This window comes from Columba livia, chromosome 4 (genome assembly GCF_036013475.1).
Source record: "Columba livia isolate bColLiv1 breed racing homer chromosome 4, bColLiv1.pat.W.v2, whole genome shotgun sequence".
Lineage (NCBI taxonomy): Eukaryota > Metazoa > Chordata > Aves > Columbiformes > Columbidae > Columba > Columba livia.
In genome coordinates, this window is record NC_088605.1 from 56,941,084 (window position 1) to 56,966,486 (window position 25,403).

At 36.1% G+C, this 25,403-nt stretch overlaps 1 protein-coding gene across 4 annotated transcripts in view; it reads right to left on the reverse strand.

The window, feature by feature from the left end:
* Positions 1-11,520: 11,520 nt before the first annotated feature.
* EDNRA (endothelin receptor type A) overlaps positions 11,521-25,403 on the reverse strand; it is a 33,330-nt gene continuing 19,447 nt past the window's right edge. For 2 of the 4 annotated variants that reach the window (XM_005499864.3, XM_005499865.3), the window contains exons 4-8: positions 21,828-22,026; positions 17,856-18,008; positions 15,591-15,724; positions 15,080-15,188; positions 11,521-13,234 (exon numbers count right to left, since the gene is read on the reverse strand). In XM_005499864.3, coding sequence (XP_005499921.1) covers positions 13,094-13,234; positions 15,080-15,188; positions 15,591-15,724; positions 17,856-18,008; positions 21,828-22,026 — 736 coding nt within the window. In that variant the 3' untranslated portion in view covers positions 11,521-13,093. The remainder of the gene's footprint in view (positions 13,235-15,079; positions 15,189-15,590; positions 15,725-17,855; positions 18,009-21,827; positions 22,027-25,403) is intronic. The other 2 variants (XM_065061912.1, XM_021284031.2) reach the window with 1 other exon arrangement.

Consider the following 25,403-nt stretch of genomic DNA (forward strand, 5'->3'; position numbering starts at 1 on the left):
AACTATATGTATATTTACTTACATCCACATCAAAATATTTTGTGACTACAAAGTATTTATACTCACATTGCCCAGAAGAAGAAACGTACTGGATGATTCATGGGCCAAATTCAGCTCTTAGTTATCATGGCTGGAGGAAGTGAATCCAAGCAAGTCTTTAGCATTTCTTTGGACTGTTATCCATTGCTAGACCTTATAAAACTTCAGCATTCTCCTAACTTCTGTTAGAAACAATATCAGCTGCCATTGAAAATGGAGCTTTTCTATATAATTGGTTTTTTTTCTCCTATGCTTGCCTCTACCTCCTTTGGTACTTGGAGTTTGGCATAACCTCATTTCGTGCTCCAAGCAGGAATATTATTTGTTCTGTCTGTGCTTGAAGCAGTTCAAAACTAAAGAGAGATGGAAATTTCTTCTGTTGTATTTTGAAGGAAGTCCATAGGAGGCGGCAAAGAGAGAACTACAGCAAAAAGGTTTACATTCGTCATCCCAGACTTCTAGTCAGTGTGCTACAGCTGGTATTCCAGTGGTGGGGAAGGAATGCTGAACTTGATTGTTTCAGTTAATTTGCAGAGCATTTATACATCAGGGATCATCATCACAACAGGCTTGGTCCTGTTCTCTGGGCCAGCACTCCCAGGTGCATGTGTGCACTCCTGTGGATTTGGCTAGGAGTTACTTTTACATAATTCAGAACAGAATGTTGAGTCAAATGGTTAATTCAGTTCTGAAAGACACTCAGACAATATCTGAAAGATGAAACTGACTCACCTCTTAAGTATCTGGTTGTTAACCTGCTTACTCAGACACAGCTTCCACTGACTTCTAAGAATCCAGTTTAGCATGTAAAACAGCAGTTAAGGCCAGTGTGAGCCTTGCTAGAGTACATAATTATCTTCAAAATTGCATATTTCCCTTTAAAAACCCTATTTTTATTTACTTTTCTGATTCTGAAGTAGTACATTTTGTAAAAAAACTTTCCATGCTTTGTCATCCCCAAACTGATTTGTTGTGTAAAGCCTAATGGAAAATTTATTCAGCTACAGTTACAGGTACTCTTAAAGAAAAAATAATATAATCAGCTTCAAAAACATACGCTTTTATGGTTTTGCAATATTTAGAAGCCAGACACCCTTAACACATATAAGTACACTCCATAAATTTAATTAATCAAAGAGAAATATCTTTGTTATTTGGGAGAAAGATGCCAAGTCCCAAATAAATACAGTTTATGTGAATCCATGTGCAGCTGTGGACAAGGGGTAGTGGGTTCAAACTGGAACACAAGAGGTTCCACTTAAATTTGAGAAGTAACTTCTTCTCAGTGAGGGTAACAGAACATTGTAACAAGCATTTGACACAGTCTCCCACAGCATCCTTACAGCTAAACTGAGGGAGTATGGTCTGGACGATTGGGTGGTGAGGTGGATCGTGAACTGGCTGAAGGAGAGAAGCCAGAGAGTCGTGGTCAATGGGGCGGAGTCTAGTTGGAGGCCAGTATCTAGTGGAGTGCCTCAGGGGTCAGTACTGGGGCCTGGACACATTCCTGTGTAGCCTCATCTAAGTGTTCCTGCTCCGGCAGGGGTTTTGGACTAGATGATCTTTTGAGGTCCCTTCCAATCCCTAACATTCTGTGATTCTGTGACATGGCCTTGTCTGGCCTGAGTAGAAGACTATGCAATGGCAACAGTGTTATGGTGGAAAGAGACTTGATGTGGAAGGAAATCTAGCCTATATTTTTCATGATTAAATATGATGATCCTGAAGCATTTCCAGTAGAACTAGTTGCAGAAATGTGCTGGCATTCAGAAAGGCAATTAATGATCTTACTCTTTATTTTCTCCTTCTTAACAATTTCCCATCAAGTTCATTAGTATACACACTATAATGTGAATTTCCATCTTAATAATTAACTTTCATAGACTTCTTATAAGAACACTGAACAAAAATAATCCAATGTCCAATATAAACTTTTTAAAAGAAAAGGAGTAATATATGACTTTAGATGATAGCTAATATATAATATCATTAGATAGGCAATGCACAAATCTAACACAAATATAAACAGAGTACCAAAAGCAGGAGATAAAACTGAATGTATACATCCAGGAATGCTGGAAGATGGTGAATTTGCCATAATGGATGTATGCCGAATTTGGTCAAAGGAAGATAATTAATGAAAACAGTGAGATGTCTGTGTAAGAAAAATGTAATGGGATATGTCAAGGGATAATTGATGTGAAATCAAACAGATAACCTGTATTAACCAGGTAACAGTCCCTCTATACTAAGCCTGCCAATCTAATGTAAAAATAGTGTTTAAATATCATAAAGATAGTAAAAAGGTTGTTTTCTTACTGGCTGAACAATATGGCCACAGTAACTGACATATTGTGGGAGCTGGGAATGTTGCAAGGGTGCGGACAGACTAATAATGAAGCACTTCAATTATACCAGGTAGAGTGTGTAAATGTAATGCTGGGACATAATGCTATGGATTGTACATGGCTGTTCTGAAATAGAAATCAGGGAACCCACAAGCAGAGAAGTCTGAACTTGGTTGTAACAGTTCACAGGACTTGGGTAAAAAACTTCTGTGTTGTTTGTTGGTTTTGGTTTTGTTTTCAAAAAAAAAGAAACAACCTGATGAAGAATGATAAATACTTTTTCAAGTGCATCAAGACCAGACAGTGAACGCTGACAGATGGCAAAGGTATAAAAACAAGCTTAGAAGATAAAGTCATAGCAGATTAGGTAAATCCATTGCATCCATGCATCCATACTCACTGTGTTGGCGCATAAGTAGCTTCCCATAACAAAACTGTCTTGTTAGTGGTTCTAAAGATCTGATTTAAACCAAGAAAAAGTTTATAGGCCAAATCAATGAAACAGTAACAAATCACTAGTCAAAATGGTGTTTACCTATGTATTACAAAGAAACTCAAATGAACTTTTAGCTGTTAGAGTGGGTAGCAAACATGCTTAGCAGAGAGGAAGAGAGAGAGAGAGATTGCTGCAGAATCTATGGATCAGTAAGCTAAAGTCTGTATTCAGGAAGCCAGCAGAACCTTTAACAAAGAACAGAAATAATGGCTGCATTGCTAAACATTACATATGTAGAAGAATCAACATGACTTTAAACTGACTTAAATATTACTTTAAATCTCTGCCCTGTGACACTTAATATCTCTATATACTCAACCCAAACTGCATTTATCTTGTTTTGCTGCCATGTCCCAATTGCAATCACATCACTTACTTGCTGATCACAGTCACCTGGAGATCTGTTTCCATGATTCCATCTTCTCATCGGAGAGCAGCTTCTGATTATCTTCTTTAGATGTACTTCCTTCCTTTTCCTCAAGTTGATGTAATTTATCTTCTGTCTGTCTCCATTTAGGGTTCAATCTATTCTATTATATTATTATAAAATCATATTTATTTACTTCCTTGTTTATAGTAAATCACTCACCCTCTAAATCCTTTTTAAAGTAATACTTGTGAAAGGTGTCAGGCTGATCATCCTAAAATGTCTCTAACTATGCTGAGATCATGAACAACACAGCAAGAGCTGGAAACCCCCTCACTGTTAAATCCCACACGTTGCTGTGTTAATACACTTCAAGTTCAACCTGGAAGAGCTTTTTCTAAGCAGTGCATATTGTTGGTGAAATTTCTAAGGTAGTGCTTCTGCAACTACACAGATAGAAGGGGGTTTTTGTTTGTTTTGTTTGCTTGCTTTGGTTGGTTGGTTGCTTTGGGGTTTTTGTTGTCATTTTTTGTTGGTGGTGGTGGTTTGGTTTTTTGTTTTGTTTTCTTGTAAACATGGAATGTCAGGGCAAGAAGCTAGCTTATGTTACATTCCCCTTTAAGAATAAATTCTGTAATTAGAGTCCTGAAGAGGTTCTGGAGGGGTTCTGAACCTTTGTTTCTTTGCTAAAATTCGTAACAAAAATCATGACTGCCAAACAATGCTTGATCCAGTTCTAAATTAATTATTTTTGCTACCTGTAACCATTAATTGCAGTAGCACATTGTATCATTTGCTGTGCTTCTGAGTTAAGTGTAGGCTGTATAGGCTGAGGTTTTTGTCTGTGCAGTGAGATTGCAAATACTGAATCTAGATTAACATAAATTTGTCTGTGTCTGTTTCTATCTGTAGTTTGACAGCTCTGGAACTGTTTGTAATAAAAATAGTAATCCATTTTAAATTAGACTTCAGAATCTTTTGTGCTATGTATATCCAAAAATTAATAAATTTGTTTATTACTCTTAGCTTAGTGTAAGAATTGCATAAGACCTTTTGCTTCATGGATGTGAAACAGAAGCTTTCGTCTTTTTATTGACTGTGATTCCGAAGAGTCTTTGAGAAAAAAGTTGTGGAAACTAGATAGAGGGCCTTTCATAAAAATTGAAAACTTATTTCAATACCTAATTACTTTCCCCCCCATTTTATTCTGCTTCCTGTAATCACTTGCCCCACAACTGTTACATTTAATTACTTTATCTTCAGGAACTACCCTGACAATTCAAGATACACTCACATGAGAACTTTTGGTAATACCAAAGGTCAGCTTTAGTTGTGGATAATGTTAACATTTGAAGTACTGGAAGCAGTCATGAGTTCAGCACAAGTTAATTCATCATGCTTATTGGCAGCCATACGTCAAGGATTATAAGGGATCTCAGAGACAAGGGCAAGTTAATAAGAGAGATGTCAAAGACAACACACAACTCTGAATTTTTCTGACTTGTTTGTAGACTGTTTAGAGAACGTTTCTGTTATCTTTTGAATTTGTGGAGTTGTCAGGGTTCTGCAGAGTTTGGATAATGAAAAATAGTTAAGACTCAAAATTTCTTGCAGATCAAACTCATCATCAAACTCATAGTATTAAACATTACAAAATTTCATTTTTAATGTTTATAAAATTGTTGTGTAGCGTATGTTGCCATGGCCTGGCAGAGCATTGTTTTGGAAAAATGTATTAGAGTATTTATACAACACATAGTTCAAGCAGCATTTGGAATAGATTTTCAGCTCCCTGGTGAGCTCAGAATTGTTCTTGAATTGCATTGTTTGTTTATTTAGGTTGGTCAATCCTTTCCATTTTCCATCCTGGCACCCACTGTAACAAATTGTTGCTAACACGTCTGGAACAGTTGACCAGTTGTAGGCAGAGCATGGCAATTTGGGTTACTAACTAGTGGTGAAGTAATCTTACTTGAACTAAGACATAAACAGTGTATTAAATTAATTATCTGTATTTATTTTTGAGACTTGACAGGGAAAAAGTTAACCAATTATCCACTACATTAAATATTGTGTGGCATTCTCATTTTCACTCAAGGGAAAGATTATTGAAATTTACCAGCAGATTAACTAGAAAGTAATGTACGATTACCAGGTAGAGTTTGATAAAAAGTATGTCAGCTTGGCTTAGTTATAGAGAGCTTCTTTTCTTGTGACTTCTAATTATTTTTCATGTAATACATTTTTCATATTATTTTACTCGATGATTTTATTTGCATACAGAACAACATTTATGAAATCACATACCTGTGGGAAAAACTGCAAAGTGAGAATGACGGTACATGACAGTTCTCATGCAGTGTTTAGTTAGTGCAAACTCTGTTTTCTCAAAGCCTATAAAATACATCCTTAGAACAGCTAAATATGTAATCAGCTACAGAAGATTAAATTTTCTGAAAGGAGGCACATCCCAGAGGTTTGTATATCAGGAGAATTGTAAAGGTTTTCAGTTTGACTCAGCAGGGTAAACCCCCACAGAGACACTTTTCTGTTGTATGTATCAACTTATTCAGGAATACAGCATATACTACATCCCCTGCAGTAATAAATATTGATTCTGTGATTCCTCTGACATAGGATTGCTATATTTCTGAGAGATATGTACTCACACTATAATATGTCCACATTGATTTCAGTGTAGACCAGAATTGTTTCAGTAAAATTGATCTGCATAATTGCAGTAGGTGTGTGAGGGATACATAATGTCAAGGTATTCCAGCCAACTGTACATTTCCAATATCTGCCTGAACAGTAAAGAGGACACCCACAATAAGTGCAGAGACATAGATCACTCTATTGATATCTGTGTGATAACTTATATAAGTAGAAGTTACATCTTGGAATAAGGACAGGATCAGGAATGTCACAGAATCATAGAATACCGTGTTGGAAGAGACCTCCAGGATCATTTGGTCCAACCTTTCATGGCAAAAGCATGCTCTAGACAAGATAGCCCAGCACCCTGTCAATATCAATATTCCATGTCAATATCCTACAGTGAGGATTGTTCCCAGCAAATAGACAGTCTTCCTGTTCTCCTGTTCTGGCCACCCATCTGTTGGTTGACCAGTGTGAGAGAAGAACTCTCTTTCCTCTGACTTCTTTTATTGAGCTGATCTTATAGGAAGAAAAGTGTCTCAAGGCTTCTTTTCCCACATGAGCATATGATATGATGATTTTACAATTATTGCAAGCTCCACAGAATCTTTTATGTCTTCTGTCCTGCTTAGCTGTAATGGGCTTATTCACATTGCAATAGTTATGCTACTGATGGGGCTTCAGTATACATTCTGACCAAAGTCCCAGTCCTACTGAAGTCAGTGGCATCTTTATCATTGACTTCAGTAGGTTCAGCATTTTATCTCATTACTCCTTGGAACCTGAAATTACTTTAATGACTGGTTTTAACTTTGATTGAGGCTATACTTTCAGCTGGAAAATAAAATAATACTTTTTTTTATTATGATTTCAATCAGTCCAGATGAATTCAGTTCTTGTGTGAGCAAATTATAATTTTGGGTAAGTAAAATTTGGTTGGCTAAGTCGTAATACCATTTCATACTTTCGAAGCAGATTATTAAAAAATAAAACAAAACTAGTAAAGTGTATAGAAGTCCTTATTTGGAAATATGAATTGGTTACAAAACAGAGAACTGGGATACAATACATGTGTAAGACTGCTTCTAGTCTGAAAAATCTGGAAATCTTAGAAGTGAGTTTGATCTTTCTTTAGCCACTTTTTTATACTAAAGTTGTAGTCAATAATTTGCTTTGTAGATTAACCTCATTCATTTATCCCAGTGGTATTTCAAACATAAGCTTCATCAAATTTGGGCATCCAAGCAAAATTCTAATATTTGTCATCAAGTTAATGTAACCAATTTTCAAATTTACTACTGTGCTAGTCTCTTTTCTAGAATATTGAATATTGAAACAAAGTTTTGTTGTTATGAATACCTTCGTTCTTTTCTATTTCTCAGCAAGCACTTTATGTTAAAACATTTTGGCCTTTGATTGCCCAATGGACTATTCACATCTTTGGTTATGATCGTGTATAATCACATGTGGTATGGAAGTACCCATTGTTAAATTACACAGTATTCTTTTTCTGCTTTCTCTCTAAATGGCCCACACTTTTTAAGTAAATGGAAGAGAAGATAAGATTTTTTTCATATTATTGCACTTTATATGGAGGAAAAAGAATGCAAGCATATTCTCCCATATACAGATGATCATAAAAAGGAAATAATTCAATGTCTTATAGTTTGATTTTGGAGAGGTACTGGGCATTGGAATTGTTGCAGTGCAGTTGTGATACAGGAAACGTGGAAGATACTGTATATTACCAAAAAAAAATAAAAATATATTAGCCGAAGACTTTTTTGCAGTGCAAGAAGGCAATGTTAGTTAACATTCAGTAAGGCATCTCCCTTTCTTCACAATTATCTCTGAGGTTGAGATGTCTCTAGAGCTAATACTTTAGAGAAACAATGCAAGAAATCAAAGCATCTTGCACTGGGTAGTTACCTCTTCCTAATCCCCAGAATTTAGAGCTGGTTTGTATACTGGAGCATAAAGATTTATAGCCCTTCTATTATTTTATTCCAGCTCATGTAACTGTGGACAATCTAATTATTCATGGAAACATCTACTCTTTTAATTATTATTTGAGTTCTGGTTGAATTAACAAAAGTGATATAGTTTCATTATTTTCTGTAAAAAAAGCAATACATTTTCAAATAGTAGTACTGAACCATAGTATTCATTTGTCCCAAGAGTACTATGTTAATGTTCTCTTCAAAAACTAATCCTAAAAATGTGTGACTTCTCTGGTAGTGTGGTTTAAATGTGCTTCTCTATTGGAACATGCCGTGTATCTGGAGATGGATGCTTTACTGTGTAGATAGTTGAAAGAAGGCTAATACAAATGTATACTTTATCCAGAGGCAATACTAAGGAGGCCACTGTACAACAGTTTTGGAGGGAAAAACAACATAAAAACTTTAGACAGAGATTTTGATGAATATGAAGGGTGACTACAGGATAGCACAGTAGTTTCTAATAATGATGGATTTTTAATCTTCCCGTATGTTTAAAATATATAGCAGAATGCATGTTCTCTTGTATGACTTAGAAATGCTCAGCCTTTTTACTCCCAAGGAGTAAGAAAGCATGCGATTAAAGGCCTTATTCTGAGTTGCACCCAGTATTTCCAAATCATTGATTTCAGAGCAGTTTGGAGATACTCAGTTACTCTGAGAAATGTGGGCAGAGTCTAGTTGAAGAATGGAATAAAATAATTTTTTCTTATCAGTTTTAACACTGATGAGACTGCAAAACTGTGACTCAAGCAACAGTTCATTTGAGAAGCAATGGTATCTATACAGGGAAAAAGCTGGTTCTAGATGACATACCAGAAGTCAATTAATTTCATCTTCCTTTATAGAAACTGGAGATGACCTACTTTTTTTATTTAGTTCTTATCTTCCTTTCCCACACTTGCACTAATGATAAACTGTTTCTTTTAGAGCCACATTTCAAACATGCCTGGGTTTGTTAGTTTGGTTTTGTTTGCTTGGTTTTGGTTTTGGTTTTTTTTTCCTATGCAACTTGGGAATTATTTCTGTTCTGTAAACTTTTTCTGTGTCTTTCCTTACTCTGTCTTTAAAAGGGTGGGGATTGTAAATTAGGGATACTTTGCAGAGCCAAGCTTTGCACAACTGATTGTCTGGAAAAAATTTTGCAAGGCAATGTTAGCATGCAGTCTGAGTGTGTTTCTTCTAATGAAAATGCATGCTTTGCCTCAGGGACATTTGAGCAGAAATCTGTTCATAAAAATGCAGCAGAATTTGAATGTGTACCATGTCTTCTCATAAACTGAACCCGTAAGGCTTCAGAAGACCAAATGATTTAGTAACAAGATTGCAGTAAATATGTAAATGATGAGAAAGAAACAGCAAAAAAGCAAGTAATTTCACAAGCAATAGAACTTATGAATACTGTTCTCCAAGAATTTGTGTGTTGTGGTTTGATTCTCAGATGTCTTACAAGTTGCAAGCTTTGATCAAAGCTTTTGCTGTAGCTGTCATGTTTATAAAATCTCTCTATTGTGCGAATTTGTTGAGTACATATAAACTCAATTTCAGCAATTTTCTGTGTAGAGCATAAGCAGGACCTTGTTCTTCTACCCACCCTGCAGTTTCTGTGAAATTCTCTGGAACATCATTATGATGATAACTCTGTTCTGTAAAATTTATTGAAATTGGGTAGGGGGCTAAGGTCAAGTCTGAAGCACAGCTTCATATTTAAATAAATAAACAGAAACATATGTAAAAGTGAAAACCTATGTATGCTGTATCTTTGAAGCAAATAAGTATAACATATAGTAAAGAGGAAATGTTTAGCAAGGTAGCTTGAAATAAATTCATATTGAAAACAAGGAGAAAAACTGGATTCTAAAATTAAAGTCTGTGAAGTGTTTGAAGTTGAGATGTGAGACTGTATATAAAGGAAAATGGTCAATGAAATTTTACACCGACTAGACTGAAAATAGTTGGGAATTGTGAAGTCAACAGAAAGATGATTGTGATAGTTAAATGGATTTTTATTATGATGAATAGATATTATTAAGAGTGTGAGAAATTAATCTGAAACTTGCAGAATACAGATCCTGTCAACTGCAGAAAAAAGCTAGGCTTGATTCACCTGCAGAGAATGCAAGCAGCAGACATAAAAACACTTATGAAAGCAGCTTCTGTGCAGCAGCAGAGCAAAATCACGACTAAACCTACACTGGTTTTGATGCACAAAGAGAAATGCCAGAGCATTTTTTTTCAGAACTTGGCAGAAAAAGGAAAGGTTAAAATTAAATATGGTTGAAATTCAGAACTGTGGAAGACTTCTGTTGGTTCTTTTTAAAATGTTGCTTCTTCAGAACTGAGGGTAGACACAGGCCTAGGAGGAATATACCATTATCATTGGGAACAGAAGGAGAGAATATAAAAGTACGTACCTTAGTAAATTTTACAGAAACAGTTCCCCCTTCACCATAACCACCAGATCATAACAGCCTTTGTCCTTATGATTGGTTTCTGAGTGGGAGCAGCAGTCACCAGTGAAAATAAAAAAAGAGCATGCATGGCAAAACAGAGTCTAAGACCTCCAAGACCTCACTTGTCACTGTTATATAGGCTCTGTCTCGTCCTTCCATTGGCTGGAGGAGATGTTTTGAGGATCACCAGTTAGTTTTTGCAGACTTTGATCCCTAAGTAAGCTTCCAAAAATAATTCTAAAGCATTCTAAAAAACACCTCTCACATCTGTTAGATATCTTACCCTCTTTCTTTCTTTAGTTAAAAAAGTTTCGTATTTTATAATGCTGCCACTAAGATCAGTCAGCTCTTTGGGGAGTGGGAACATGTTTTTTCCACCTACGCTGAACTGACTTAGAGTATGTTTTGTGTGTGCACATGCATATGTCTTCACCACATAGCAGAGCCAGCTATTGGTTTGAAAGCAATGGATGTTTGCACTGTTAATTCTGGAAGGAAAACTTTTAGCTTTTCATGATTTGTGTTTGGCATCAGTGCTGGTAAAGCCTAAAAATGGTCAGCTTGAGAATCTGAATCTTTTGCAGGCAGATGCATTTTTTTGTAAAAAATAAAGGGTCCTGAAGTTTCTGTCCTTGATTGTGTCTACTGCTCACAGTCTTATGTAGACAGGTCAAAAAGATTGTCTCTGAACAATCAGATTATTGGTTTGCTGGTATACTGTGAATTTTTTGGTCAATCTAACCATCAGATAAATAACAGAAGAGGGGAATATGAACAAGGCTTTTCCTGCCTTGAAATAAAGAAGTGGCGATTTACAACTTAAATCCATTCCTTGTGTCTGTTTTGTTTACCTTTATCATCTGCTCAAGACACTGTCAAAGGAGCAGCGCAAGTGTCAGCGTATAAAGAGACCCAGTAACTCAACATTCTCAAAGGAAAGCATTGTTACTCATTTGCTATTATTTTGATACAGCTTGAGGATGAAATGTTTTGAATAAAATTCAGCCAAGTTTCATTCAATACCGTGCTCTTAGGCACTACTACAGAGCACTGTCAGAAGACTATATCTAGGTTTATAACATATGAACATAAATTTGTCTGTATTTATACATACATATATGTCACAGAGACAAAAGCACACAGAAAAGTACATAAACCATTTTAAATAACTTTTTTTTTTTAATATACTTTAGAAGATTTGTGTGAATGTAAACATTTAGGAAACTTGTGCAGCAGAAGTCACTGTAGCCACTAGTATTTTGACCTTGTAAATAAAAATATGCAGGATTATATCTTTCACTTGAAATGTAACGGATATTTAAAAATTTGTGGAATTTTACTTACCGCTTCTCAGCTTGGCACAACAGATGCTATAAAGGTCCTAGCAGATTTGTGCATAAGATGTATTATATATGACACCACACTATTTAATTCCATGATTTAATGAAAGGCTAGCTATTAAATTTTTTTTATAGCCAAACAAGGAATCTCTTGCTTTGTAACCATAATGGATGGGAATAATAAGTAAATCACCAGTTTACATGTATGCAAGCAACATTTTCTATATATTATTAATAGCATTTGTATGGCTAATAATTCTAATAAACTATCAAACCCCATTAAAATCTTGGAACGTTGTGAGAGTAAGACAAAAAGTTCTGTAAGTGTAAGGCACAAAATGTCTTTGTGTACATCCAACTGTTATGGACTTCCATAGTTCTGCATTCACTGTGACTATAACCTCATATTCACAATGTGTAAGTAGTGTTGTGCATAGCTGCTACAATAATAACCACATTCTCAGAACTCTTTGGACAGCTTTAATAATGTTACACTGTGTTCCACTGACTCTCATTTCAACTTAGATTTAATGCAGCTATAGTCTAAATAGATTAATAGGTTCATATTTTTCAAGAATTTCCATGATACGCTAATTAAAAACATATTGTAAGGTGCCCCTCTGTGGGCATCTTTCATTATTTTTGCTCATATACATTAGGTTTATTCTGTTTATTTTGTGCAGAGCATTAGAATACATAACACAGTATAGTACTGTATTATTAATACCTCTTTTTTGGTATTAATCTGTGCTTAAGTGCCAAATATTGATGCTACTTTAAATAGTCTTTTCCTGTTTTTGAATACTGAAGTGCTGCAAATGTGAACTGCCCAGCTAATGTCCTGATCCTTTGTAACATAAGTAAATAAAATACTGGTGTGGATGTAAACGTTTTCCAACATAAACCTGAAAACCAACAACAAAATGCAAAACATACTGGTGCATGGAATATATCCACCACAAAAAAAAAGACAAATGGCCAGAAAGAAAATACAGTCACAGACAGATTCAATTTTGAAATCTCCTGAAAAATTCGGGAGTGATTAATTTTAGGTTACAATCAGGTAAAAAGATTGTTTTGTATCAGTCACAGACACTGGACAGTTCCTGCTTGGTTCAGAAGAGCAAACCACCTGTGTAGCCCAAGTCAGTTTTTCGTGTCATAATCACATCAATATAATTTGCAGAGACTGAATTACCATCCAGTGGATATCAGTTCACAGAACTCCACAGTTATAGTCAGTCAATCTACTCAGTCACCTCTACAATTAGGTACAAGGCTGCACATGGCTGAATTGATTATGGAACAGTCACTGGGCTTCCTGTTGAAATAGCTTTTTTGAGACTTTTTTTTTTCCTGTTTGATTCTGAAGTGGTATCAGAGTCCTTATTTTCAGTTCATGCTGTCTTTATGGCTGCTTCGATCTGTATTGTGATTGTTTAGTTCTTGATTTTTCCACTGAATGCTTGTTCCGTTCATGGGCACTGAAGTCACTAGACTTTTAGACTGGGAACAGCAACAGCAAAGACATGACTGGAAATTAAAAAAAAAAAAAAAAAGGTTAACACAAATGTATCAATTCTATGCAGATTGCATCCTATATCTTTTATTCAGAAATAAACAGACAATTCTGATAGCTGCACCCAGGCAAGATTTTTGTCCTAGAATAAAAACAATTCTTGTGACTAAACATCACAAATGCAGCAAATTAGGCCTGGCCTGTGCCTCTTATTTAAGAAAAACTTCCACCGTATCAAAAGGGAAATTTGTCTGACTAAGGTAAATAGATTGAGAACTAACACAGAACTTTACGCATATTGTAAGAGCTGGGTTGTTTTTCCCTCTTTCTCACTGCACTCCAAACTTAGGGATCAGCATGCTCCTTAGCATGTAAGAGAAAAGAAAATTCTCCGGCCCATGACTTAGGTCTCATCTCACATCTTAAAAGAAGACAAACTTGTTTAGGAAAAGAGACAGTAAATATATTGAGGTGTATCATTTTTCACAGTTAAAAATAGAAGATCATTCAGGATGGTACTCCCAGGTTCTTCACAGGCTGGTATGTTCAGTTGTCTCTTCTGAAAGGAGCAGAAAATATTCTTCAGCTATCCTCCCTTCCCTTCAGGAAAACTAGTGCCTAATTCTATGTAGATGGTATCTCTGAACTCAAGGAGAAGTTTGTTGCAGCAAGGTAAAGCCAGACTTAAGATATAGGTGCTATCTATCTATGAGTGGGTATGTAAAACAGCAACAGAGGTAGGTTGAGAATCTCAAATATGAAATGGAAAGATTGCCTGAATTCATGACCTTGGTACTAGAAGAGAAAGGGTAAGTTATAATGAGAAACTTGCAAGGATTAAATAATTGCTGAAAATTCTTTAATTAGAGTTATTGGATGGTAATTTTATTTGGAAGAACAACTGGAAAGAATGAACTAATGATATGAGGAGTAGCCTGGTAGTACCCACTGCTACTTCTCCCTTTCACTTGAGGACAAGTTCAGGCATAGTATCCTCTCCACAGTTCCCAAATGAAGTAGGGGACTGTGAAAAGGAAAGTTGCCTTCTTATTTATGATGTGGAAATACTCCCTTAAAATAGTTTGTATGTATGAGCAGGCTACAAACAGATATTCTCTATTTTAATAATTTCTTATACTTTTTCAGTAGCTTGAGTTGCCTATTTGGAGACTTAAAATTTAGTGGTTCAGTCCTGTCATCATTTTTCTTTGCAGATAGAAAGGAGTCAGTCTTCCATTTCACTGCTTTCTTTACCAGTTAATGCTCTCATTTTCTCTCTTCCTGTATTGCTTTATTAGGTGAATGGGTACTTGTACAGGCACAGTGTCACAAGGCAATTATTTCAGCCTTAAAAGATGTTTTTATCTGTAGGAACTAGGCAAATGCAGGTAAAAGCCATGATGTGTGTTTAATTGCAAAAGTCAACTCAGGTGCCTGCTTCGGTATTCAAGCCTGAAAATTTTAGATGTTAATGGGATTATTTTACTGCAGGCAGCTTGGGTTCCTATGTTTGTGTTCCTTGTCTTCATCTAGAGTGGGAAATATGTCATCAGTCAAATTTTATTTCGTGTACATGTCACATACAGATAGTTCTTACAAGAGCGTGTCTATCTAGATTAAATGTTTACATATGAGGACTATGTCAAACTTATTTACTGGTTTAGCATTTCGGATAAAGTGAATAGTTCCACTTTCCATTTGGTATATGTGCGATGAGAGCTGCTAGTTGGTAAACTAGACAATTTAAAATCTCTCATTCCTTTGCATGCCTCTTCTCCCAGATGCGGAAAATGAATAATAATTAAGTAATTTAATACAGTTCATCAACTGGGCATAAAATCCTATCAAGAAGATCTTACCTGAAAACAGTTTTTAAATTTCTTGCTCACAAAATACAGAGCTATTGGGTTTATACAAGAGTTCATGGTTGCCAGGTTGATGCTGATGTAATCCAATGGCAGCAAGAAACTAGCCAACAAAAGAGAAAGTGAAACATTTAAACTGTTCAAATACTGTAGAAGCATCCATGCTCTTTGTAGTTACAATCCTTTCTATCCCAGAAACTAATTCTCTCTTACCTAATAACTCCCTCAGTCTAATCATGTACCATGCCAGGTCTATAATAGCCTGGCTCACAGAAGTTTAAAAAAGCCAGAGGAAAGCGATTGCAATGGTGATAGTTAACGTTTATTGAAATTAGGCTACCCCATTAAAACTGAAACCCCTGAAAATGGCTGTAGTCATAAAATAAAGTGTTTACTCTTCTAACACCAAAGTTGCATGCACAATGACATTTCTAACAGAAACTCCAAGTGTGTAGTATTATATTTTTTCAGTATAAACAATTGATTGACATAGAAAATTAAGTACCTGAGCAGTTCACATCTGCCGGGGTCTCTTTCATTGTATACCATTTTCTTCAAAATTCGGCTCAAATGGAGAGGGAACCAGCAAAGAGCAAAAATCACTACTAAACAGAAAACTGTCTTTGCAACTTCTCGACGCTAGAAAAAGGAGTAAAGAGAACAATGACTGAGTGCCTAATTCATATTGGTAGGTGATTGTAGTATAGTGATGTTGAGAGCAAAGTAAGTAATCTAGATGAAGTGTGCAAGGATTCCCGAAGTGTAGCTTCCAGACTGCCTGGTGTCCCTGAACTAACTTTTATGGGGCTTGTCATGTTCTTAATTCTGACTATTCTCAACAGAACCTGCTCATCACTGACAGTGGAGCAGCTGGAGCACACAAGTCATTGCCAGGACACTGTAGATGTTAGCCAAGGAAAATCCACTGCTGGGCTTTTCTGAACCTGACTGATTTCCCAGTCCTTCTTATTCCTCTACACTGGATTAGTTTTCTCTCAGTCCCTCAGATAAATCTCTTCCTTCAAAAACATAGCTACTCTGCAAGAAACCTTTTTCATATATGAGAGAAACTGAGATCACACCTGCTTGATAACCCATGTGTACCTAATCCTTGATGTGGGACAATTTTTAAGCCCAAGGCACCTAAATCAATTGACAATAAAAGTTCCATTCAACCATGTACCTAATCTGGATGTCACATTCTCTCTGATTTTATATTTAGTATCCATCATGTTACATAAGGGGATACTGCACAGTATATTAATTTTTCTATGTGATCCTTGCTATGTGATTGTAATGTTCTTAAGTAAATAGTTTCTCTACAAAGAAAATTTTAGAAATGTCTATATTACAGCTTAGTCTCTTAATACTTAGGAAATAATTTAAACTTAATAGATATTTTATATGGCTCCAGCGATTTACAGATAGTTTAGGGTTTTGCTGGCAACGCATACCAATGGTGTTTGGTAGTCATGGATTTGATACAGAGAAGCATATGCAGGGGTGAGAATACCACTTCTGGAACTGCCACTATAATGTAATAATATCAACATTAAAAAACTTGAAGACAAATGTATGATTACAGTAAGTGTTGTGAGGCTTTGAATTCTACTATTATTTTTTCTTCTTTCTTAAAATAGCAGTATTTATCAAAATACAAAAAAAAGATCGTAACTAGACATTGATGTGTACAAGGCTGTAGGGAAAGAAGGGAAGAAAGAATGGCAAAAGGTGACAGTTAAAAAGACAGGCATTTGTAAATAGTGGAATAAATTAATCATCCAGCAACCAGTCCAAATAGTTTTCTGGGCACTACACATAATGACGGGAAAGCTGGAGGGTGGATTCCTTGGTACATACCATTCTAGTCCTAATGGGTGGAGTAGATTTTGTGTAGCCCTAGGACAGACCGTGTTCCCGGCCCCAGGACCCTGATGAGTGGGAAAAGTGGAGGATCTGCACAAGGGGAGGATCTTCTGGTTTGCCCTGATCTGGAGTGAACCAGCGAAGGAGGAACCTTGGAGACAACTCACTCCAATGCAGAGGGGACTACTTTAGGGATTCACATCTGTGAATGTGATATTTGAAAGAGTGGAATTTGAAAGAGTGGAATTTGAGGGGCTGACGTTAGCGCAGGGGAAAAGCTACTGATTGTTTTTGAAATTTCAGTTAGGAATTAAACATCAGGCAGTGCTGCAAAAACAGCTAAGTGAGATCTGACAATTCTGTGAGTGACTTTATTCTATGATCATTTGTTTGTACTGGTCTCTTGTTGCTCCTTTCAAAGCAGCTACAGCAGTGGTAATGCAAAAGTGCAATAACCCTGAAAAAAAGAAACCACTCTATTCTAAACCAGGTTGTTCTACAATTGCTTTTTATATGAAACTAAAGTTGCATATCAAAGTGTGCCAAAAGTAGGGGGGACCCATGGAGTCATTTCTTTGTGAATAAAAATAATAATTTTTTTTGGCAAATCTTTGTAACTAAATTTCAAAGCATTTAGCCAGTACTGATCTGAGGTTAAAGAGCAGGAGAGCACAACTGTCATATGTACTTAACAAAAGAAAGAAAGTGGCTCATTTCCTCAGTGTGCTGTCGTCAGTATCTCCTTTAGTCTTATATTCTGGGTTCAAATGAATACCTTAACTTCATAAGTAACCTACATAGATTTCTGTAATTTACTGGATACAAGGACACTTTGGAACATTTCTAAGCTAACCCAAAGAGAGAAGAATAGTATTTTTCAAACATTGGTGTTCCTAATATTTACCTGCTTGAGGTGTTCACTGAGAGCAATTCTCAAGTTGCTGTTTCTTCTGTTTAACATTTCACAGGTCATTAGCGTATAAAAGATGGCAGTACATGCCAGTGGCATGCAGAAATAGAAACCAAACAGCCACCAATCCTTCGCATCTTTGTAAAACTGTAGATAAGGAAAAGAGAAGATGTTTTGTAATGATTCAATGGGAAGTACCACAGAAAGGTCTTAGAAGGCTTGACAGTTGTTACACTGGTATCTATCTGTTGGTAAACAGCACAAATTATGTAAACTTTCTTACCACTGATCTGTTTTGGTCCAACATCAAAATGGGGATTGTGGTGGTGTAAGCATTTGACTTTACGGACAGCCTGCTTGTACCTTTGTTGCAATCTGTCTTGGTTTGGAATGAATTTCTTTTGATTGTGCTTTCTGAACACACTCATTCCTGAAAACTGGTATCCAGTTTCATGAAAGGGGCATGCCAGAGCATAGACAAGGGTCAGTTTGTGATAACAAATTTTACTAAAAGCCTGTCTCAGGAAATGCCATTTCCCTCTATGGCTTCTGTCCTGATTCCAAAAAAGGAAAATTCAGAATGTCTTGTAAGTTTAATCACCTTTTGTTATCAGTGAAAAGACTAGTAGTTGATTTGCTTATGTACAGGGCAGATAGGAGCCACTTCCTAAGTGTTTGGCTGATACATGCAAAGCTTTGGCCAGGTGGCTTCTAGTGGCACAGTTACTTTTGCCTTTTGTGACAGACACTGAGGGACTTGATAGAGAAGCAGTACTTTGCTGTGTAATTTTAAATGTTAGTTGTGATTTAAGACATGGTTTAAGTTAATACACTTATGTATTATGGGAAATACTACATTTGACAAAACTTTCAAAATTAATTGTTTCTGTAGACAATTACATTTTCAGACTTGAGAAATTATTGTATCTTGGTTTTTAACTTCTATGCTCAGACAGAATTTCGCACTGAAATATGATATTTTAAATACTTCCTGTCTCTGTGTTATTAGTCACTGAGATGGATATGTGTAAAAGGGGACCTTCTTTCTCATAATCTGTCCCCTGGCTTGTTTATTCCTGGCGGTTGTGCTCTTGTAACATCACAGTTCCCACACCAAATGTCAAAATGCTAATAACAGAGGATTATAACAGTCCTGCTTCAAAAAGTCAAACTTTGAGATCTTGTTTACATTTAAAACTGAACAGTACTAAACTTTGAAATATGAAAAAATGAATGCAATTAATAGAGTAGTATTTAATAATCTTCTTTTTAAATCTGCTTTAGTTACACTAGAAAGTTGATTTACTATGGAAAAGGGAATTCTTTTCATTTTTCTTCCTCTGCCCCAACACAGCTGCTTACAGAGTTTGCTAATTTACCGTATGCTGTTGGTATCTAGGCCACAACCCCACCCCACAGGACATTTTGAATTCTGTTGGTTAGCTTGTTTCCTCCTCCTCATTAGCCTGAGTCCTGCGTGAGGAGGGGCTACAGTCTGCCGCATAATTGCACCCTCCTTGGGGGCTGAATTTCCCCCAGTGGGAACTGAACTGCTGCCAGAAAAAAACAAAACAAAACAAAACAGAAAACAATGTGCTTCGTATTTTAAGAGTTTGTTCTGAGAAGAAATCTAATTACCACTCATTCTACAGAGAAAAGGATTACAAATACATGGAGACAGTTATATTTTTTGTGGCAAATTCCTCCAAATAATGCTAAAATCATATTTGTTGTGCAGCACAGCAGAATGTGTACTGTATGAATCCATGCTATGTTTGCAAGCAAAACTTTCTGTCATATCAGTCTACCAGCTTTCATTAACGTTGCCTGTCAGTCAAGAACACACAAACACACAGTTCCGTCTCACAACCCTGACCAATGCATCAATTCTGTATGAGGACCTGGCTTTGTGAAGTTATAAAACCTACATGAAAATGTCTGTAAATGATTAATTGTGGAATCTGAGTTTCACAAAGCTTACATCAAAGCACAAAATTTGGTTGATTTAAGAGAAGTAGACATTCTTTTGTTTGTCTTGAAAGCCCACATGGAACTGTTTTTCTACAGGAAATGTGCATTTTGAACAAGTTTCCTAGTTCACTCAGTCTCTTGGGAATCATCGTCTAGCATGAGTCTTTTAAGTCTTTCAAGGATAGCTTTAAACATGAATAAAACTCCTATTAAAACCATAAGTTAATCACAAATCCTTGCCAAATTTTAATAATTGCTTATTGTGGTTTTTGTGGTAGTAAATTATATAGTTAAGGTTAAAATGGTATTTCCCTTTTAATCTCATATTTGTACTTGCTTGCAATGCACTGAAACACAACACTCTCCATTTTGACTGACACAGCCAACACTTACTCTCAGCTTGGATGTAAAAGCTGGTTTGTTTCCTTGAAAACTGAACTGGTATGGGGAGATTTAGAGCTTTTGAGTTATGCTGAGCAAGTAAAATATACAAATTCCTGATAATAAAACAAAAAAAGCTATTCTACTTACCATATTAAGAACAGAACAATAAAGTTAGCATGCCTATGGAATACCTGTAGTGTTTTTGAGAAAAGGGAAAACTAGTATTTTTCTTAGGGTGGGAGGAACTGGAGATTATCCAGGCACATTTGTGTAGAAAAACAGCCATTATAAAAGGAAAATGTGCTGCAGTGTGCATTCCATAAATCATATTCTTATAACTACAGTATCTACAGTCATGTAGTTTGTAGAGTTTAGAAACAAGGATATAATAAGTCCTGGGCAATGCCACTGTTTTCATCTGTATTAATTATTTCCATTAGGGAATTGCTTTTGTTTTCTCTTGCTATTGTATCTTGCTCTTTCTCCTATCCCTGCAGTCTGTGTAACCCTACTAAAGTTGGACATGTTCCTCTGAAAAACACTAGTCATCCACCCTTTTTATTTTCTAAATTTCTTAGCTCCATTTCACCCTTCCCAATTCTAGCCCAAGCCATGTTCTGATTCAATAAAAGGAGAGGTGCCAGACATTCAAAAAAAGAGAAACTTATACTCTCTCATGAAAAATTCTAGTTCAGAAAAAATGTGAAGTTCCCCTCAAGACTTAAGACCTCGCACTATCTGCCTGCTCAGAAACAAAAGAGAACATTACTCTTCTTATATTGTTGGGTGAATGGTGGCTGGCCCTTCTTTGTGTTCACAAAGAGAAAATTAAGACACCACTTATCCTTTTCTTAGTGTAAGGCCAGGCAGAAAATCACTGTTCCCCTCTGCAGAAAAGATGTATTAACTCCGCAGTGACTACTTGCCTGACTTGCTTTGAACAAGCTAATGTGGGTATTAGCAACTGTTAAGCTGCAGTGGCACAGAATATGAGAACTTTGTGCCAAAGAAGCCTGGTGTGGCTCAGGCACTTCTCTTACTCTTGAGTTGCTGTATCTAGATGACAGCTAGCAGTGCCCAAGCTACCTAGATTGGAGATATGAGTCTGCCAGATTTATAGTCATAATTTCTTATAAATGAAGGGATTATTCTCTGACTTTGTAAGTGCATATAGCAAAGGAAAAGTTATGTTAGAGCACGGCCCCACCCTTTTCTTTATCAGCCAAAAGAGCTGGCTACTGCATACAAAATGATGACTCATCCTGGTAAAACATGGGCTTTGACAGTTACAATCTCCAGGGTGTTATACCTAGAAACACAATACCTTCCAAGGCTCTGGCTACACTGATACATCTCTTGATGATACTTTAAGCAGGCCTGAATTGCAAATTTCTGTATTAAGAATAAGTAGTGAAGAAATGAAAATGTTTTAAAGTGTCTCTGAATGAAAGCAGAGACGGGTCACTGTAAATGAAGAATCCTCTTTGCTCCAGTATACATTGGATACATTTAGCACTTTAATGGATAAATAAAGCATATTACAATCCAGTATCTTAATTGTCTAACCTATATACTGTGGATTCCAAAAAGAAAATAAAGGCTGTTACTTACCAACATAAATTTGTTTGTAGGATTGAGCATGCAGGTAACATAACCTTCATCCTTGTATCTGAAAGGTACCACAGCAAAACCAATGGCTTCTGGAATAGCCAGTATAAAGGACAGAAGCCAAATGGTGAAAATTTCAATAGCAGTGATCATAGGGATTCCAATTCCCTGAACACGGCTCCAGGAGGCAACTGCCCTATACCTGAAAGAGGCAGACATTAGTTCCCAACCTTCAGTTTCTCCCTCAAAGATCTTGGTACAATTTTGTATATTAAGTAAAATCCTAGACATCTTAGATTTGTATTGCTTGTTTTTCCTGCCTGTTCCAGGGGCTCTGCCAGCTGTCAAGCCACCTAGGACCCAGCAAGAACACATCAGGGGGTGGATAGCAAAAAAACTGGATGCAACTGTTAGGCACAGGACTGCATGGAATTCTGCTGTGTAGACTACACTAATGATTTCTAATTAAAATAGGCAAGGTTTGTGAGGACAGACTATATTTTTCACTACGTCAACTGATATAACAGATTGAAAAAAAAATTCCAGGCACAAGAGCCATTCTAATATATACAAACCAGCTATCTCCTTCGCTACCTCAGCTTAACAGCAGTGCTATCTGAAGTGAGGTTGTCAGCTTGTGTGCAATGAGATACTGCGAAAATACTCTTCATAAGATGAAAATACATTTGTTTTATTTACACTATTCAATGTTGAAAATACTGATTTTGTGAGGCATATTCTGTATTTGCCTTATACTACAACTGAGTGCTAGTTAGGACTGTCTGGCACTATCTCAGCCTTTGCATCACCTTTCTGATGAGAAACTGAAGTGCATGGCTAAGAAGTCTGTAAATGCCAAAACCAACATATTTTCCCACTACTTTATCCCTTAGATAGCAAGTTTCTCTGTAAAAAGTGGAATTACTGAAACCTGCTTTCCTTTGTGTAGTCATCTCATAGCTGTAATCTTGGTAAGAGGTAAGAACTATTGAAGACATTTCAAATACAGCCCATACATTTATAGCATTTCTCCCTTTTCTACTTCCTCTCTGTCCCTCTAATACTGGAGGATTCTTGATACCAGGCTGCAGCCTTTCCCCCAGTCAGGGAACTGAGAGGATCTTTCTCCTCTACTTGTCTGCCAGTTTTCAAGGAACTTGTAGAAATGTATTAGCTTTGATAGCTCAAGCTCTCTGTCAACTCTGGTCAAAAGGTTCAAAAATTGTTTGGAGAAGACTGATAGGCATACAATACAGACTACAAACCAGCCCATAAATAAAATTTTCAATAGCAGACTTAAATGTTGTCTAGCAATAACTGCAGTGAACAAGTTAATTAGCATTTCCTATAATTTTGCAAAAACAGTGCTATGTAAAAATTATGGAAAGAACAAATAGTATTTTTGATCTTATAATAATCTGAAATGCATGCTGGAGAGCTTTCTGTCATTAGTGATGTAACAGTTTGCAAACTGCTTATTTTACTTCTCAAAAATAATAGCAACTTCCCATTTAGAATTACAGTGCTACATGGATATATCATGGCATACACTGATGAAACAGTCTTCTTTAGTTGAGGAGAAAAAAAAAAGTTATGAAAGATTGTTCATCTGCTTTAAAAAATGTCAGAATAAGAAGTAATTGAAGCAGATTACAAACTGTGAGGAGCTGTGTCCTTTTACTGTCCTGACTATGGCAAGTTTTCTTTTTTTTCTCAGATATGCCCTCATTTTCTGCCACTGCGAGTCCTGGAAGATACATTTAGGTATGTGCAGATGCCACCTCTATTCTTAACACCTTTCCAAGGCATAAGCCAATGAAAATATCTTCTAAAGGCATCATTATCTTCAAAGAATATCAGAAAGGAGGGAGGCAATGGTTCACTCATGAGGAGGAAGTCTATGGGACTGGAATTCTGAGAGCATCGAAACAAATTATATTGAGATGACTGAGAAAGTAACACTCGGCATCATATCTTCTAACACATATTTATTCAGATTAAAATTAAATTTAATTTTAAATAGTTTGTGATCCTCTCATATGTCTTTTTACCAACTATCAAATTTTGGCTTCGATGACTAAATGGGATATTCACAGAAACATAACCTTTCATAAATACTCAATACATACTCATAAGTACTCAATAATACTAATTTCATAAATACTCAAGTATTTGCGAACTTTGTAAATATAACAATTAATTCAACATTTACTTTCTGCTGACTGGGAATTTTATGGTCAGTCCCATCAGCTGTACAAGGTACATGGCATAATCTCATCCTTGACTGAATTATGTTCTCAGCAAACAGGGACCCATAGACTGTACATATTTTTCAAGTACGAAATATGAGGTTTGTGTTGTGTTACCTGTGTAACTATGTAAGTGACAACACATGGGTTGTATATGGTGAATCTAATTCTTTCCTTTCTTGCATTTTTTACCTATTCTATTTGAGTTACATCTGTGTTGCACATGAGAAGATCAGTATACACAGCAGTAAGGATTTGGGCCCTGTATGTATTTTACTAGCAATATTTTTTTTCATAATTGAGATAACTATCAGATAAATTATTGGCTGAAGAGTGTCATGAATGGCTTCAGCTGAAGCATAAGAAGCTCAGTAATTTGCTGAATGCATGTTAATCTGAAATTACTTTGATCCGTTTACTCACTGCTGTAAGTGATCTGAAAAATAGTGGTAGTATAATTTTTCAAGTGGGTGTTCTGCGAGTTGTGTAATATAGAGCATCTTTGTCTAGCCACAAACCTCTCATAATTAGGAGTGCAAAAATACTATAGAGTTTATTTCACTCATACTTAGGAAACATAAGACATCTGCCAGGGAACAGACATAAAGTACATGCAGCATGTGTTAGTTTTAATTCACCTATCTGAAATCTGTGTGTGAGTGATTTGTGTTACTCTTCTTCTGTTTTGTTTCGCTTTTCTCTTCAACCTTGTCTAAAATATTCAGTTATTTTCCAGGTCATTTAATTTTCTCTTTTTAATGTTGTGGCTCCTCTTCTCTCTCCCTTTTTAATTTTCTACTGCTCATGCATTTGCTGTCAACTTTAGTACATTGTGTCCTTCAGCCGCTCTCTATTTTCTTCTCCTCCCTCTTCTCTCATTTTTAGCTATTTATTCCAACTTGATTTTCATGGACTCTGCAGTTCCTCCAACAACTTGCGTTTAGAGATGCACAATATTTAAAGACAAAGGATCATTACCTCATAAAGTGTACATACATACATTTAAATATTTTGCAGTCCTATCTAGTTATAATTTGCTTGAAGCATTTCTTTCAGAAGGACATCCTGCCTTGATCTGAGAACATTAAGAATGGGACACCTTTGGCTTTCCCTGGTGGTCTCTTCTTGTAATTAATCACCCTCATTGTTAAAAATGTGTACCCTATTTCTTTTGGAATTTGTCTGGTTTAAGACTTCTCAATAGGTATTTATTGCAACTTTGTTAGCTAAGCTAAAGACCTCAAGGATATCTGATACATGATCTGTATTTCAGTACTTGGATATTATAATATGTTCAAGTGGCTTCTTTAGTATTGTTTTTCATAGGCAA